This window comes from Canis aureus, chromosome 5, assembly GCF_053574225.1.
Source record: "Canis aureus isolate CA01 chromosome 5, VMU_Caureus_v.1.0, whole genome shotgun sequence".
In the NCBI taxonomy this organism is placed as follows: Eukaryota; Metazoa; Chordata; class Mammalia; order Carnivora; family Canidae; genus Canis; species Canis aureus.
This window is the reverse complement of record NC_135615.1, coordinates 83304858-83319613: the sequence shown is the minus strand read 5'-3', so window position 1 is coordinate 83319613 and position 14756 is coordinate 83304858. Positions and strand designations below refer to the sequence as shown.

At 60.7% G+C, this 14756-nt stretch overlaps 1 protein-coding gene across 10 annotated transcripts in view; it reads left to right on the top strand.

Moving 5' to 3' along the window:
* KAZN (kazrin, periplakin interacting protein) overlaps positions 1-14756 on the top strand; it is a 1010042-nt gene that overhangs the window by 863648 nt on the left and 131638 nt on the right. Inside the window, exon 1 of one of the 10 annotated variants that reach the window (XM_077899557.1) lies at positions 1753-1804. The exons of 6 other annotated variants lie outside the window; for them this stretch is intronic. Coding sequence is in view for 1 of the 4 variants with exons in the window: in XM_077899559.1 (XP_077755685.1) it covers positions 7289-7304 (16 nt within the window). In the remaining 3 variants the exon portion in view is untranslated. Of the gene's footprint in view, positions 1-1752; positions 1805-1982; positions 2134-7168; positions 7305-9630; positions 9908-14756 lie in introns of those variants that run through there. 3 more of the 10 variants (XM_077899553.1, XM_077899559.1, XM_077899556.1) reach the window with 3 other exon arrangements.

Below are 14756 nucleotides of genomic sequence, written 5' to 3'. Positions count from 1 at the left end.
CTACAACTGGGTCAGTTTTCGCATTATTGGAAGGGTGAGGAAGACGTTTTTTTGGAGGGGTGCTGGCAAGGCCATGATGGATGGTGGCTGGACCACAGTGCCTGCTAAGAGGCAGGGCTTCTCGCCCACAGACAGGAAAGTGACCTGTGAACAGTTTTAGACACTTGGGGCTTGGGGGGAGGGAAGTAGTTCGCTTCCCCTGGTTGTTGGAGAGCCCTATGCCCGTGACCTAGAAATTCCCAGAGCTCCGGCCTGGGCCCGTGGGAACCGTAGGTTACAGAGCCAGGCCTGGGTGTGTGCTGCCTGGAAGGGGAGGCTGGGGACATTGCGAGGGGGTGTGAGTTCTCACCTGGCTATGTAGCCTCAGTTCCCCATGTCTCCACTGCGAGGAGTGGGGGTGGGGACCAGACCGGCTTCTTGGGGTTGCAGGGAGATAATTAGTCCCTCTAAAGAGCATCATAATCCCCAGATCAAAGGGGGCTGGGAGCTGCAAACTCATTTTACAGCGAGCACCGCCAGCCCCTGGAGCACCCACTGCAGCAGGCAGGTTGATGTGTGCGCAGGCAAGGTGCCACCTCCTGCCGGGCTTGGCCCCCCACCCACTCCGGGGTCCAGTCCTGGCTGTGGCAGAGGGGCATTCAGAAGCATCTCTGAGCGTGGACGGGGTGGGACTTACCGATGCCTCATTTTATGGATGAGGAAACAGGCTCGGGAAGTGAGATGCAGACACAGGCCCCCCAGCAGATGACAGTGTCCTGGGGGGAGGTGGAGCACGTGGGTGAACGCGCTCCCCGCACAGTGAACGCGCTCAGCATTACATCCCCTTAGAGGACGTCTGGTCACACAGCACAGATGAGCTTGGAAATGTCCCACTCTTTCTGCCCTCTCCTGGCCGCTTATTGGGACTTCAGCTGTTCCGCAGCGCTGTCGCGGGGAGGGGGCGGGGGTGTCAGAAGAGCCGAGACTATGCAAATCGGGGTGCCGGGCCGCCGCCCCCCGCCCCCCCCCGCCCCCCGGCGCAGTCGCTCTGGGCTTTCGGGGACCTGGGAGCAGCCGGTCCCTTCCGACCTCTGCGCCACTGGCCGCTTTTCTGAGCCGCGGTCGGTCCAGAAGTGGTCGCGTCGGGGATGCGCCCGGCGTCCCGGAACCGGGCCACGGAGCGCTCGCCGGGGCCGTGGGGCGAGTCCGGGCGCCGCGAAGGGGCCGGGGGCGGGGCCGGGGGCGGGGCCGGGGGGAGAGTCCGGGCGCCTACGAGGGGGCGGGGGCGGGGCCGGGGCCGTGGGGCGAGTCTGGGCACCGCCGAGAGGCCGGGGTCGGGGCTGTGGCGCGAGTCTGGGCACCGCCGAGGGGCGGGGCTGGGGCGGGGCCGGGGGCGGGGCCGGGGCCGTGGGGCGAATCCGGGCGCCGCCGAGGGGGCGGGGGCGGGGCCGTGGCTGGGGAGGGGGCGGGGCCGTGGGGCGAGTCCGGGCGCCGCCGAGGGGGGCGTGGCCGGGGGCGGGGGCGGGGCGGAGAGGGGGGCGGGGCCGGGGCCGTGGAGCGAATCCGGGCGCCTCCGAGGGGCGGGGGCGGGGCCGTTGCTGGGGAAGGGGCGGGGCCGGGGCCGTGGGGCGAATCCGGGCGCGCCTAGGGGGCGGGGCCGGGGGCGGGGCCGGGCCGGGGGCGGGGCCGTGGGGCGAGTCCGGGCGCCGCCGAGGGGCGGGGCCGGGGCCGGGGCGGGGCGGGGCGGGAGCCGGGGCGGGGCGCGCGGCCCTCGCCAGCCCGGAAGGAGCGGGAGGCGGAGCCCGGGAGTGCGAGTCGTTCCCACGTGAGCGGCCGGCGGCGGAGTCCTCGCGTGCGGCGGCGGCGGGCGGCGGGCGGCGGGCGGCGGGACGGGAGCCTGGTCCGGCGCGCGGCGGCGCTGGGCTGCGCCCGGATGCGGCGTTGGCCCCGGCGGCCGTGAGCGCGGCGCCTCCGTGGGAGCTGCCCCCCCCCCCGGCGGCATGCGGGCGGCCGACTCGGGCACCTGGGAGCGCGTCCGCCAGCTCGCGGCGCACGGCGAGCCGGAGCCGTCCTGCGGGGCGGGGGCCGGGCCGGGGCGCCCCCCGGGGCCCGCAGCCTGCGAGCCGGGCGCGGATGGCGACGGCGGCCGGCCGGGTAGGTGCGCGCGGGGCGCGGAGGGCGGCGGGGCCGAGGCCGGGGAGGCGGGGGCCGGGCACGCGGGGGCGCTCGGGGCCGGGATCGCGAGCGCGGGTGGCGAAGTTCGCGCCGCGCCCCGGGGTCGCGGGGTTCGTTCCTGGGCACCGCGCGGGCTTTCGGGGCCCCCCGCCCCCCGGGCGAGCCGCAGGGGGCGGCCGAGGCCACGCCTGCCGTGGGATCCCGCGGCCCCGAGACCTCGGCCGGGCGGCGCGGCGCGGGGGGGCGGGGGGAGGCGGGGCGCCGTGTGGCCGCACCTGTAGCGCACCTGGCCGCCGGCTGTCCCCGGGGGCGCAGTGATGGGGCCGCGCGCTGGGGCTGAGCGCGAGGGTCCCTGTGTCGTGGGCTCGTCTGCCGCAGGCCGCGGACCGCGTTTTAACGTTGAAAATGTTGCGAGCGGGTGCGCCCCGGCCAGTCTGTCCCGGCCCCAGCTGCGCCCCGCCCCCCGCAAGTGACATCCTGGGGAGGGGGGAGGGGGAGGGGGGAGGGGGAGGGGGCTGCCCTCAGGACCCCCAGCATCCCCTTGACCCTAGGAGGAAAGCTAGACGGAAGATGACTACCGGCTCCCAAGAAGCGTCTGTCATCATCAGTTTGAAGTTTGAACACTTTTTTCCAGGAAAAATGGGGGACGGGGGTGGGGGGGGGGAGTCCAATGGGATTGTTCATTAGATCTTGAGTACCTATTATGTTCCAGTAACTTACGTGCCGCGCCTCCTTAAAATTTTATCACAGTTCTGGGAGGGAAGTTGTGTTATCTTCATGAAGATAAGGATAGAAAATGCCAGAGTTTCAGCAGCTTGCCCAAGGTCCCTCAATTTCAGATTTTCTCCGTCAGTTGACACGGGAATGCCTCTCCCAGACAGCAGGCTTAACCAGCTGGGAAACACCAGGCTTATTTACCTAATAATTATTTCTTTCCTATGAGAAAAAGCCAGCAGCAAGGCCCCCTAATTCCAGGCTGCCTGCATTGGTCTCCCAAGGAGACGGGATCCTGAGGATCACAGTCGTAGCCACGGGAGCTGGGACCACCAACCCGTTGGCTGTGATTAGCCGAGCTGCCGCCGATGTCCTGGAGCCACTGAAGTCTTGGGTCACCAAGTGTCTAGAAATGGGACACGGACCCCTTGGCCCTGGGGCTGGGCCTGCTGGAGACAGTCCTGCTTGCTCCCCGGCTGCACAGAGCAGTTAGAGCCCAAGACATCTTTGGTGTAAAACAGAGCAGGTGCGGAGAGCGAGCAAATAGGAGGGCCTGGCAGGTTGCTTAATGTTTGTGAGACTCAGTTTACCCATCCAAAGAGTGCTCGTAATGACTAATGTCCGCTAACATTCTGATCGTTCAAAAGCTGGTGTCTGCAGATCACCTCGTTCGTTCATCGTCGATGTTCAATAAAAGTTAGCAGCCTCGCTTGTGGGGCACCTGTCCGTGACCCTGTTGACCCAGTGTCCCATTAGGATGTGATGCTGTCTGTTCCATCTCCGCCCTCCTGACCTGTGTCAGGATGAGATTTGTCTTGTCTGTAAAGTACCCCAGTGACCCAAGGCTGACTGTTGTGCCAGCGGGGGTTGTTATTATGTAAACATGTCGGAGATGGCTGGGTGGAGAGAGATCTGTTTACTTCGTGTCTACATAGACTCCCATTTGTGTATTCATAATAACAATATCCTAATGACATGGTGTAGCTGAGAAACGCCTGTCTCCAAGGTCTTGGGGGTGGTGGTTATTCCGATGGCCCTGGTGGGATCCCTTTAGGGCAGAGAGCAGTGGAGATCTCATAATTTACAGATGGCATCCCTGGCGTGAATCAGGATCAAGCCGGCAGCTAAACCAGAAAGTTTTGCATCCTCTCTCTTCCACCACCCACCCTTCATCCCCTGGTTCTTAAAGATCAGATGCAGCTTCTGAGAACTTTCACGGTGGCTGGGCACTGAGGTCGGCCTGTCATGGTCGTGGTTTCTCAAACCTTTGGCTGTTATCAGGGGTTTTCCTCTGGGAAGCCAATGAGAGCTCTTCAAGCAGAAATTATTGTTGAAATAAACATTTCAGCCAGGCTGTGAGGTGACTTGTCCCAGCATCTCAGCACATCGGCCCCCCAGCGGGGTGCGATGTTCAGTTGAAGGAGCTCAACGGTGCCCTGTTGGATGGCAGAGTCTGGGGATTGGCACTCTCAGAGGTGTGGGCAAGGGGGAAGCGAGAGGGGACGCTGGCTTGGCAGGATGGAAGGCTGGACACCTTGACATTGCTCATGGAGGGTATCCTGACATCCGCAGGGTGACAGGCTCTGTGCTGGTGACAGCTCCGGCCTCCAGGGTGGGGCCCCTTCCCAGAGAGGTGGCCGTTCTCCATGCACAGGCTAAGGACCAGAGCTGGAGATGCAGAAATGAGATGTGTTCAGTCTGCACCTGGTCCTGCCTCAAATCTCTGTGTGACCTTGAGATACTCAGGCACTCCGTTTACTGGTGGCACCGTGGGAATAACTCCACCTGAGGGGAGGTCATCCAGAACCACCACCACCCCCCAGAGTAAACCAGGTGCTCCCTGAGAGTTCTTAGACTGCGATGTGACTTACTCCTTCTCTGGTGGTCTGTTCATTCAGTCACATTTCTTGAGCAGCTACTCCTGCCAGGCCGTTGTGGCTGCCAGGGATGTGTAGTAGCAAAGGGGGCATCTGCAGCCCCTGTTTCCATGGAGCTTCTATCTGTGGGAGGAGATTTCTAGCAGGCAAGTACACACAAGATGTGTCAGGAGATGGCAAGTGCTATGCAGAAAAGTAAAGCCAAGTGAGGGGGGCGCCTGGGTGGCTCCGTCCGCTGAGTGTCTGCCTTTGGCTCAGGTCACGACCCCATGGTCCTAAGATCGAGCCCCACATCTGACTCCCTGCTCAGCGGTGAGCCTGCTTCTCCCTCTCCTCCCTGCTCATGCTCTATCTCTGTCCCTTTCTTAAATCTTAAAAAAAAAAAAAAAAAAAAAGCCAAGCAAGAGATTAGCATGATGGCAGTGGGTGCCAGTGAGTATTGGGGTAGCGGGGTCAGAGTGAATGACGTGAGCCGCCCGGGTGCTGAGTCCCTAAGGCTAGAGAGAGTGCTGCTGATCAGCTGAAGCCACCAAGTCATTGTTTAAAAGTTGTTGGTAAGTTAGAGACTGGGCACTCTATCTGTCCCCGTCCTCCCCAGGCTTGCAGGCCTGGTTCACGTGCCTCCTTATTAAGCTTTTCTCGTAACCCCGGCTTGTAACATCCCAGGACCTCATGGAGCCTCTTCCAGCCTCCACCTTTTTCTTAGCTATTTAGGTTCTGATCTCCTCTAGCTCCTCCCCACCCCCCAAGCCGAGGCCACCAGGCCCTTGTGGATCTGTGTCCTGGTTCCTTGTGCTGAGCTGTACCCTCCCAGGGGCCAGGCATGGTGCTCACCAAATGGGATGCTTTGTCTTAATCAGTCCTCCAGGGACCCCAGCGGGGAGGTGCCGTTGCCAGTCCCATCCACAGATGAAGGAGCTAGTCTCAGGAAAGTTTAGTAACTTGCCCAAGATCCCACAGCTGGTAGGTATCACAGCCAGGACTTGACTTTGTGGTCCCAGATTGTAGACCCCAAAGCACTGTGGAAAGCCCTCGTACTGATCTCTAAAAAAGTAGACTCACACGAAGTTTCTGGTCTGTTTTCTCTTTAAATTTTTATCTTTAAAAAGAGGGGGCGGGGGTTGTCCTCTCCTTGACATTCCTTGTTTTAAGCAAGTCAAGCATTTGCTTATCTGTGTGCCTTCAGCAATTTCAGCAATTGGTTGGGCTCATGTTCTCCCTTCTATAAAGGGTTTCTGCTGGGTTGAGAGTGAGATTAAATCTCCCCGCTGGAACTGGGGACACTCTTAGAAAGCCAGCCATGAGGTGGGCCTCGTGTGGGCATCCTTGGCCACCTGCGTGGGTCGGAGACAGCTGGGGCTTGGCTGTCCTGGCCAACCGGGAGTGAAAGCCGCTGCTCTTGAAAACAATTCCGACTGGCTTCCCTAGGGAGCTCTCCTGGGGCGCAGCACCCTCGTCCCATGTGACTGCTCAGAGACCGGTTGAACATTCCTCTGCCCGGGCAGCAAGTACGGGGCTCCAGCTTTGGAATCAAATGCACCCTGGTTCTGCTTACGAGCTTGTGTCCCCAAGCAAGTTATTTGACGCCCCAATCCTCAGTTTACCCACCTATAAAGGGGGATCGCGTTACCCACTTCAGAGTTCTTGGACAGGAATGCGTCTGGTTAGGGCGCTACCCGGGCCGTGAGAGGGAGGAGGGTTTCCATTTATCCATTTATCCAATCGATGGGGTGTACGTGTGTGTGTGTGTGTGTGTGTGTGTGTGTGTGTGTGTGTGTAAAATGTTTTAAGTTCTTTGAAGTATGGGGATTTGATGAGATTGGCTGATTCTGCAGGACCCGTAGCGTAATTGGCCTTCAGGATAATCAGGAAATTTCCATAGTCGTCGTTACGCATGGTTTGTGTTCTTCCTAATACTCTAACTGGGTGAAGAGGAGGGTTCGCTAGGACCCTCCAGCCTCTTTGAGGGAAGAGTTCACTTCCCTGGTAATCATTTCAAGAGTCCCTTGAGTGCACGGTTCAAGGAAAACTGCAAACGTGAGCTTAGACCCGGCCCCTCTCCCCACCCCACAGCCAGTTGACAGACGTGGAGTCAGTCATGGTGTTTACACGGCCCGCGGCCCCGGGTCATTGGGGCTGGCCGAGCAGCACTGTGGGGATGCCGTGTTGGCTGTGAGTCACTAAGGGCCATAAACACTCCAGAGAGGGCGGCAAGCCGTGTTTACAAGGTGCGGGTGTGCGTGTGCACACCCGTGTGTGTAGTTACTGTCTTTGTGGACTTACCCCCCGCAAATGCATTTCATGTCGAGTGTGTCGGGTGAGCGCCCGCCCAGGAGGGGGAAAGTCCGGCCTGACTCCTGTCCCAAAGGACCACCCCTCTGTGCCCCTGGGGGCAGCCCCCGAGGAGGTGGGGACTCAGTGCTTTCTCTCTGCTGCTTGGCCGCCTTCAGGGGAAGCCGTTGGAAGACTCTGGCCACTCCCCAGAGCCCCTGCCAAGTGGCGTCAGCCGCGAAGGTGCTGCCGCAGCCCCAGACTTACAAGAAATGAACAGCCAGAGAGGTAGGACAGGTGCACGTCCGGCCCCGAGCTGGGGGGGCGGTCTCAGGGGTGACGACCCACCCGCACGCACCCTCCGCCCATGTGCCGGGCCTTGGGGACCGCTTCGGGGAGCGCCCAGCACCCGGGGGCCCACCTGCAGGTGCGGACAGCCTCCTCCCTCGTCGCCCCTGGACCTGGGGGCGGGCTCGGGCGCCCAGCTAGTTGGGGCTGTAACTATCACAGGCGCGGAGCGTGTTCGGGACCTTTTAATTGTGCAGAAGCCCCGAAAGCCCTCCCTGGGGGCCCGGAGAGTGGAACAGCAGCTACTAGTTCCCGTGCCTCCTGCCCGGACGGCGCGGCTCTGGCTCGCCGGCGCCCTGCAAACTCGGAGCCCCGTGCTCCCAGGCACGGAGGAACGGGCACTTGGGGTGGGGAAGGTCCTTTCACGCTGAAGCAGCAAAGCCCGAGAGCCGCCCACCACCGGGGCTTTGTTACCTGCCCTCCTGCTGGCTTCTCCTCCTGTGGGACAGCCAACCCCTCCCCACCTTGAAGGTGACACTGTTGGGGCTTGAAGCAGTGACCCAGAGTGTCGTAGGTAGTGGCTCCAGGATGCCCTGCCATCTGCCCCAGGACCTTTGCTTCTCCCTGTGGTTTCCATCATCAGCTGACAATTCCCTGAGGGCCGCCAGGGCAGCGGGCGGTGGCGCTGGGGCTCACGGGACTCTCCCTGGTGGCATCTCTGACACTCCCACTTCCAGTCAGCCAGAGGCAGTTGGGAGGGAGGGCCTCGGGGCCCGGAGCTGCTGGGTCGGCTCCGGGACACAGCCCCGCCCGTGTACCCCAGCCAGAATCCAAAGAGGCCCGACCTGGGCAGAGTCCTGGCAGGGAGCTTGCAGCAGGAACAGCGTCCGTTCCCAGCCCGAACAGGGTGAGGGAACAGGCCCAGCGTGGGGAAGGGACCGAACTGCAAGATGTCACGTGGTTTCCGGGGCCAGATGCAGAGACTCACAGATCCCCGCGGGATCCTGGCCTAGTGGGGAATTTCCTCTTAACCCCCTTCCCTGATTTCCTCCTGACTGGGGAGCGGGGCTTGCAGCCTGGGGCCCGCGGTGCTCCGGGGTGCCTGCCAGGGTCCGGATCCTCAGGCTCCCCCTCTCTTCTGCCTGGAGGTCCGGGGAGGGGCCCAGGACTCTGTATTTTTATCGAGTGCCCTGGGTGATTTTGATGCAGAGGTTCCATGGACCTGACTTTGAGAAGCTCTTTGCCCTCTGCCATTCTGGCGTTGGGTTAATGTTAGAGCAAACGAGGAGGCCCCGTAGTCCGCTTTACCCCCTGCGTCCCGACCTGATCCTTAGCAGCGCGTCTCCCTTTCCAGGCAAGCCCCCCTCCCGTCTCCTGCCTGGGCACACGCATTCTCCGGATCCATTAGAAGGGGAGGCCTATGCCTGGCTGTCTTGTGCACCCTCAAGAGTGCCCAGGGGTGAGAGAGCAACTGAGCAAGGCTCTGTCTTTGCCCAGATCCACCTACCGCACGCCCCACGCTACCACCAGCATGCCCGGGCCTTTCCCTCAGCCACTGTCCTATCAACCCTGAGCACCTGGGGGGAGCCAGGCACTGGGCAGGGCGCGGAGCAGATGGCGGGGATGCTCGGGGGAGCACTCTTGGCCTGTGGTTGGTTCCTCCCAAGCCGGCTGCTGGGGCCTGCCCCGCCGGCCCAGGTCGCACACCCTCCCTGCCCCCCACCTGGGTCCGCCGTGTTCCGTCATGCTTCCCCGGATCTGAGTCCCGGGGGTCAGGGGACTCAAATATAGGTTCTGAGGCCGCCTCCAAGGTGGACTCAGTAGGTCCAGAGTGGAGTTCAGACCTTGCACTTTTTTTTTTTCCAGTAAAATCTGCATAACAGAAAATGACCATTTTAGCCATTTTTAGGTGTGCAGTCCAGTGGCATTACATGCATTCACGGCACGTGCAACCATCACCACCATCCGTCTCCAGCACGGTGGCACCGCCCCATCCTGTGCCTGTACCCGCCGAGCAATGACTCCCCGCCCCAGCCCCTGGGGACCCGCCGTCCTGCTTTGTGTTTATGCGTTTGCCTAATGTGGGTACTTGATACAGTAGCCACAGGACCCTGCACTCCTCCCAGTCTCCCGACAGACTGTCCATCCCTGTCCCCACGCTGGGGGTCCGGGAGCCACTTGCGGAGATCCCCCGTCCCCGGGACTTTGGCTCCAGTGTTCTTTCGATGCCTTCCCTGAAACCATGACCACCTCACACGTGTTCTGGGAAGCCCTGGGGAAGAAATAAATTCAGTCACCTTTGCTCTGTGATTAAGTCCAGTACATTGTTCACGCTCTGCCACCGTGATGCGTGAACCATACCTTTTTGTGTGTGGTTGGTTTCGTGTGGTGTCGCTTCCTTTGAAGGGGAATTGCTGGGGCTTTTACGAGTTTGTTTTCCACAGCATGTTTGTGATTATGAAGCTGACTGCTAAGGACTGCTCCTTGCCCTGGGGAATCTAGCACCGGCAGCCGACCAGAAGGAAGGAGAACCATCCTCTGGGGCTCTGGGGCAGACGAGGCTGCTGCCCCTGCCAAACTGGAGCCCCTCCTCCCCCCGGCAGGTACAGAGGGTCTTCAGGTGTGGGGTGGGAATGTCACTCTTGTGGCATCTTTTCTTTCTCTTGCACGCTGGGAGAGATAGGGGAGGAACCCCTTCTTTATAGAAGGGAAAACAGAAGCAAGTGCAATAGGATCTCTCCAGGCCAGAGCCGTTTGATAACTCTTTGCAAAGAGGGAAGCGTCCTAGGTCTATATGTCTGTCCCATAGGGTAGCCACTGGATTTGAAACGTAGCTGGTATGACTTAGGAACTGAATTTAAAATTTTACCTCGTTGAAAAAGGCTCCATCCATGTGGCTAGTGGCTACTAGGTGGTGGGTGGGTGGTGCAGGTGGCCCTGAGTTAGGGCAGGAGGTGTTCCTGTGGCCCTGGCACAGCTCACGAAGCCTGAGAAATGCGTTTTCCCACTGTGCTGCTCTGAGGCCGCCCTGCTTGCTCCTCCGTCCGGCCCCTGGACCGCCTGCGTCGGGATCCCTCGGAGCTTATTGTGGTTTCTAAGCTCCTGGGCCCCCTCGCAGACCTGGACAGCCCAGAACCTGGGGATGGGCCCACCAATCTGCGTTGGAAACAAGTTCCCTCCAACGTGACTCTGACCCTCTCTGAAGGGTGAGGACCAGGCCTCCAGCATCTTCCATCTTGACTTCCATGGGTCTTCCCAGCCCCCAGTGACCCATCAGCACCCACGTGCCTTTGCCCCTTCCCCACCCCCCTATTCCCCCCCTCCCCCACCATAACCACGTGCTCCAGGCCCCGGGGTCCTCGAGATAAGGTGCCAGGACCAGTGACATCAGCCTCACCTGAGAACTTGTTAGTGATGCAAATTCTCAGCCCAGCCCGAGCTGCAGAATCAGAAACTGCAGAAACTGTGGGCCTTACCCGGCCGCCTGGGGGGATACTGATGCGGATACGGGACTGCTCTAGGAGGCCCCTGCTACCTAAATCTCCCCCCCAAGCCCCCGTTCCGTCCTCCCTTCCCTCGCCTGCCCCATCACCTCCCTCTGTACCGAGTCCCACTTTCTCACCGACTGCCCAGAGCTGCCAAGACCTTTCTAAACCCAAAGACCACAGGGTGTGTGGCCACATGATGCGTCTGTCTTTGGGGGTCCTGGCCCTCCCCGAGGGGTGGCCTTAATGGGGACATCCCAGGGGAGGCCAGCAGAGCAGCGGCGTGCCCGTCCCCCAGTGTCCCAGGTGGTGGCCCCTGCTCACCCTGGGCCAGAATCTCAGAAGAGCAGAGAACCAGATGGGCCCATTTCCCAGGGGGTGCCTGGGACCCCTCTTGGGGACGGGGCTGTGAGCTCCTCCCAACCCCGTGTCCAGGGGCTCAGAGGAGGTGGGCACAGCTCACAACCGTGCTCAGCAGACAGCGCGGATGCGCTTCACCTCCTCCCGGGGTGCAGAGAGAGCAGGGGGGGTGGGGGCCAGAACGTTCTCCTGGCCATGCTGCTCACCCGCTGTGGGACCCCCCTTCCTCAGCACACACACGCCTACGCCTCCGTTTCCCTGTTTCATGAAATGCGATTCATGCACCCCCCGCAGTCTTGTCCCTCTGGGATGCTGGTGGGGGCAGCCCTGTGCCTCAGGTGACCAACTCATCCTGGGTTGCCAGAACTTTCCTGGTTTCAGTGCTGGAAGTCCCACACCATGACACCCCCACCACCACCAGGCCCCGGGCAAACCCGGGCAGTCGGTACTCCCTCGGCACCCCAGCGGGTCCTGGGACACTCAGCCGTGCCGGCCACGCACAGCTGTTGCTGCTGTATGGCAAGCGACCCCCGCACCCCAGCCCTGCACCCCCGGCAATAAGGCGTCACCTGCCTGGCCTCTGACCCGTCTACCTTCACTGGTCTTCTGGCCCTGCTCTCTCCCAGTTCATCCACATCTCTGGACTGATGGTCGGGCTGGTCGGGCTGACCCACAACTCAGATTCCAACTGAGCACCTTTTTAAAATCACATCTGCTGGTTTTTTTTAATTTTTATTTTTTGCTTAATTACTCCCTGGATAAATGTCATCTGATGGACGGGGTACGTGGGGCTGACAGGTTCCTACCCCCGGGGTGCTTGCACTCCAGACAAGGGTTTTCCTGTCTAGCACCCTTAACCTGACCCAGAAGGATGGGCTCCCTCAGCCTCACCCCGGATCTGCCAAGGCTCATCCACTGGCAGGTGTGCAGTACCCGCTCCGGCCTGGGTTTCGTGCTGGGGACCACGGACATCTTGACGACCTGCCTCTGGCTCCTGCTGAGGAGCTCAGCGTCTCCTCACTGTCCGCCGAGCCAGCCAGCTCACCACTCCCACCCGTCACCTTCTCCTTATTCTGTCCCCACCCCACACTGGCTCCAGCTGGCACCCTGTCCCGGGCCCCTGGCCCTTCTGCAAAGCCTTTCTCGTGGACGCCGCTGCCTCTGCTTAGCCCTTGCATTGCCACGGGCATTTGTCATCTGGAGCACAGCGTGGCTGTGACCAAGTCCTGCGTGAACATTTCTTGAGTGTCACCCAGGGCTCTCCTCCAAACTGGGACCTGTGAGGGGGCAGGGACCCCCATATAGGGCGCCTACACATCTGTCTCCCGCCGTGTTCATCCGGAGCCCAGAGCAGGGCTCCAGGAAATGCTCCGACTGGGAGCAAACACGTGGACGTGGACGTTTGAGCTGCAGGACCTTAGCAGAAATCCAGTCTGGCCTCACCTGGCAGGTGGGGCGGCACCAGGAGAACACCTAACGGCCCCACCAGCAATTGTCTGGGTTTTGAGGGGGTCAGTAAATATATCCCTCTTCTCTTCTGGAATTGGGGGGCGGCGGGAAGATCGAGGCACCAAAAGGACAGGGCTAGAGTGTGACTTGGGTTGTGCCCCGTGGGCTCCTCGCCCTGTACCCCTGCCCCGGGCTTCGTTCTCACTCCGCCTGGGTCTGAGATGTGACATCATGGGTCCGTTTGTCTTCCCGGCTGCGCTGGTCCTCTGCGTCCCCGGGCCACTGTGTCTCCATAAACAAGTGTTTCAGTTTGTGTTTCAGTCTCCAGAGTCGTCGAGCGCGGTAAAGGCCCCGCCGTTCCTTTCTTCGTTTGTCCTGCAAATATTTGTGGTGCCCCTGCCTGGATCAGAATCCTGCTTAAGGGTCACGGCTGTGATCGTACGTAAAACACAGGCCTGCCCCAGACACAGCCCGCCCCGCTTGCTTGAAGTCAAGGATATTTTCAGAGGACGAGACACTGAAAACACAGAAAGGGTTTTCAGTGTCATTGAAAATTTCCTAAAAGGCCTTTCTGCCTCCCTGCTTCGGGGACATGGAGCCTGGGTGACCCCTTTTTTGGAACCAGGCTTCTGCAGACCCTTTGGGGTTTTACCTCAGAGCAGCCTGAGCTCGTGGCCGCACAGCTTCCCCTGCTCGGGTTCAAGAAAGTAAGAATCCGTTGCATTGCTGAGGCTTTTCATCGTTTGCTTCTTTGTCCTCAAACCTAAACCGGAGCTCTGGTTAGCTGGGCACTTGAGCTAGCGGGGCCCTGTTAGGAGAGGTTCGGCGGGCTTCTCCCCTCCCTCTGCTCCTCCCCCCTGCTCGTCCCCTCTCTCTCTCTCTCTCTCTCTCTCTCTGTTTCCCTCCAATGAATAAGTAAAATTTTTTAAAAAGAGAGCAGAGGTTTGGCTGTGTGTTTGAGCAGTTGCTGGGGTGTTTGAATGACCCAGAGCACCGCTTCCCTGTCTTCAGCCTCAGGGACCTCCCCAAAGCCATGCGTCCCTGTGTGACTGCCCCTCCAAGGTGACTGGGCCTCTGTCTGCGGCCAACCCCGACGACCTCTGGGGCAGAGCCCTGCCCTCCTGCTGTCCCGAACGAGCTCTGCCTTCCTGCTTCCCCGGTCCTCTTCCCTGGGTCCTTTTCGGAGACTTGCTGTTTGCCAGGTCGATGACCCGGTGTCCTGAGCAGCTGGGTGCTTAAAGGGCCTCCTGCTTCTCTTCCGTCCCCCACGTCCCTGTGAGGTCTGACGTCACCTGTGAACACTCAGGTGAGAACCATGCAGGGGAACCTGCTCCAGGGACGACTCCCTGGCAGGATGGCCTACGTTAAACAGCCCGAATAAATTAGGTCCATGAATCACCCCCATTTTACAGATGACGTAACTGAGGCACCGGGAAGTGGAGAAACCTGGCCCAGGCCTTGGAGCCAGGAAGCAGAGAGAAAAATAAGATTCAACCCAGGGTCCAGCTGGAGCCCCACCTGGAGCCCCACCTGGAGCCCGCAGTTGCCGTTTGCCCTCCTGTCCCCGCTGCTGTGTACTCTGCGGGGTCTCCTGTACCCGTCCTCAGCTGTGCATGGCACTGTCTGAAGTGAGCAGTGACACAGGGCCTGATCCCTTCAAAGGCCACGCCCCAGCCCTGGTAGGTCGCTCCCCGCGGGTGCCTCCCTCGGCTGGGCCAGGCCCTTAGGAAGTGGGAGGGTCGTGGGGCAGCTCAGCAAACTCCAGCCAGAGGCTCAGGTGTGGTGAGCCCTGTACAAGCCTCCCTGACAGCTGGTCGCCTCTCGGGCTGTGGGTCTCGCTGCTCTTGGCTGTAACACGTTAAAGATAACAGGTCGTGTTTCCCGTTGCCCCTGATGAGGCAGGGAGGCGTGATCGCCATCATTCAGACGGGCATCTGAGGCTCAGAGGAAACCATTTAAGGAAAAAATCAACTTTGTGTTGCTTGCACTTCTTACTGTCCTACCACTTGCACAGAGAGCCATGTAGCTGCAAACCTTTTGAGTTGCAAATAATAGAAACGCAACTGAAGCCAACTCCCGCAAAGGGAAATCGGTAGCTCCACGTAACAGATAGTCGGAGGTAAGCTAGCTTCAGGCATAGCTGCATCCAGGTGCTCAC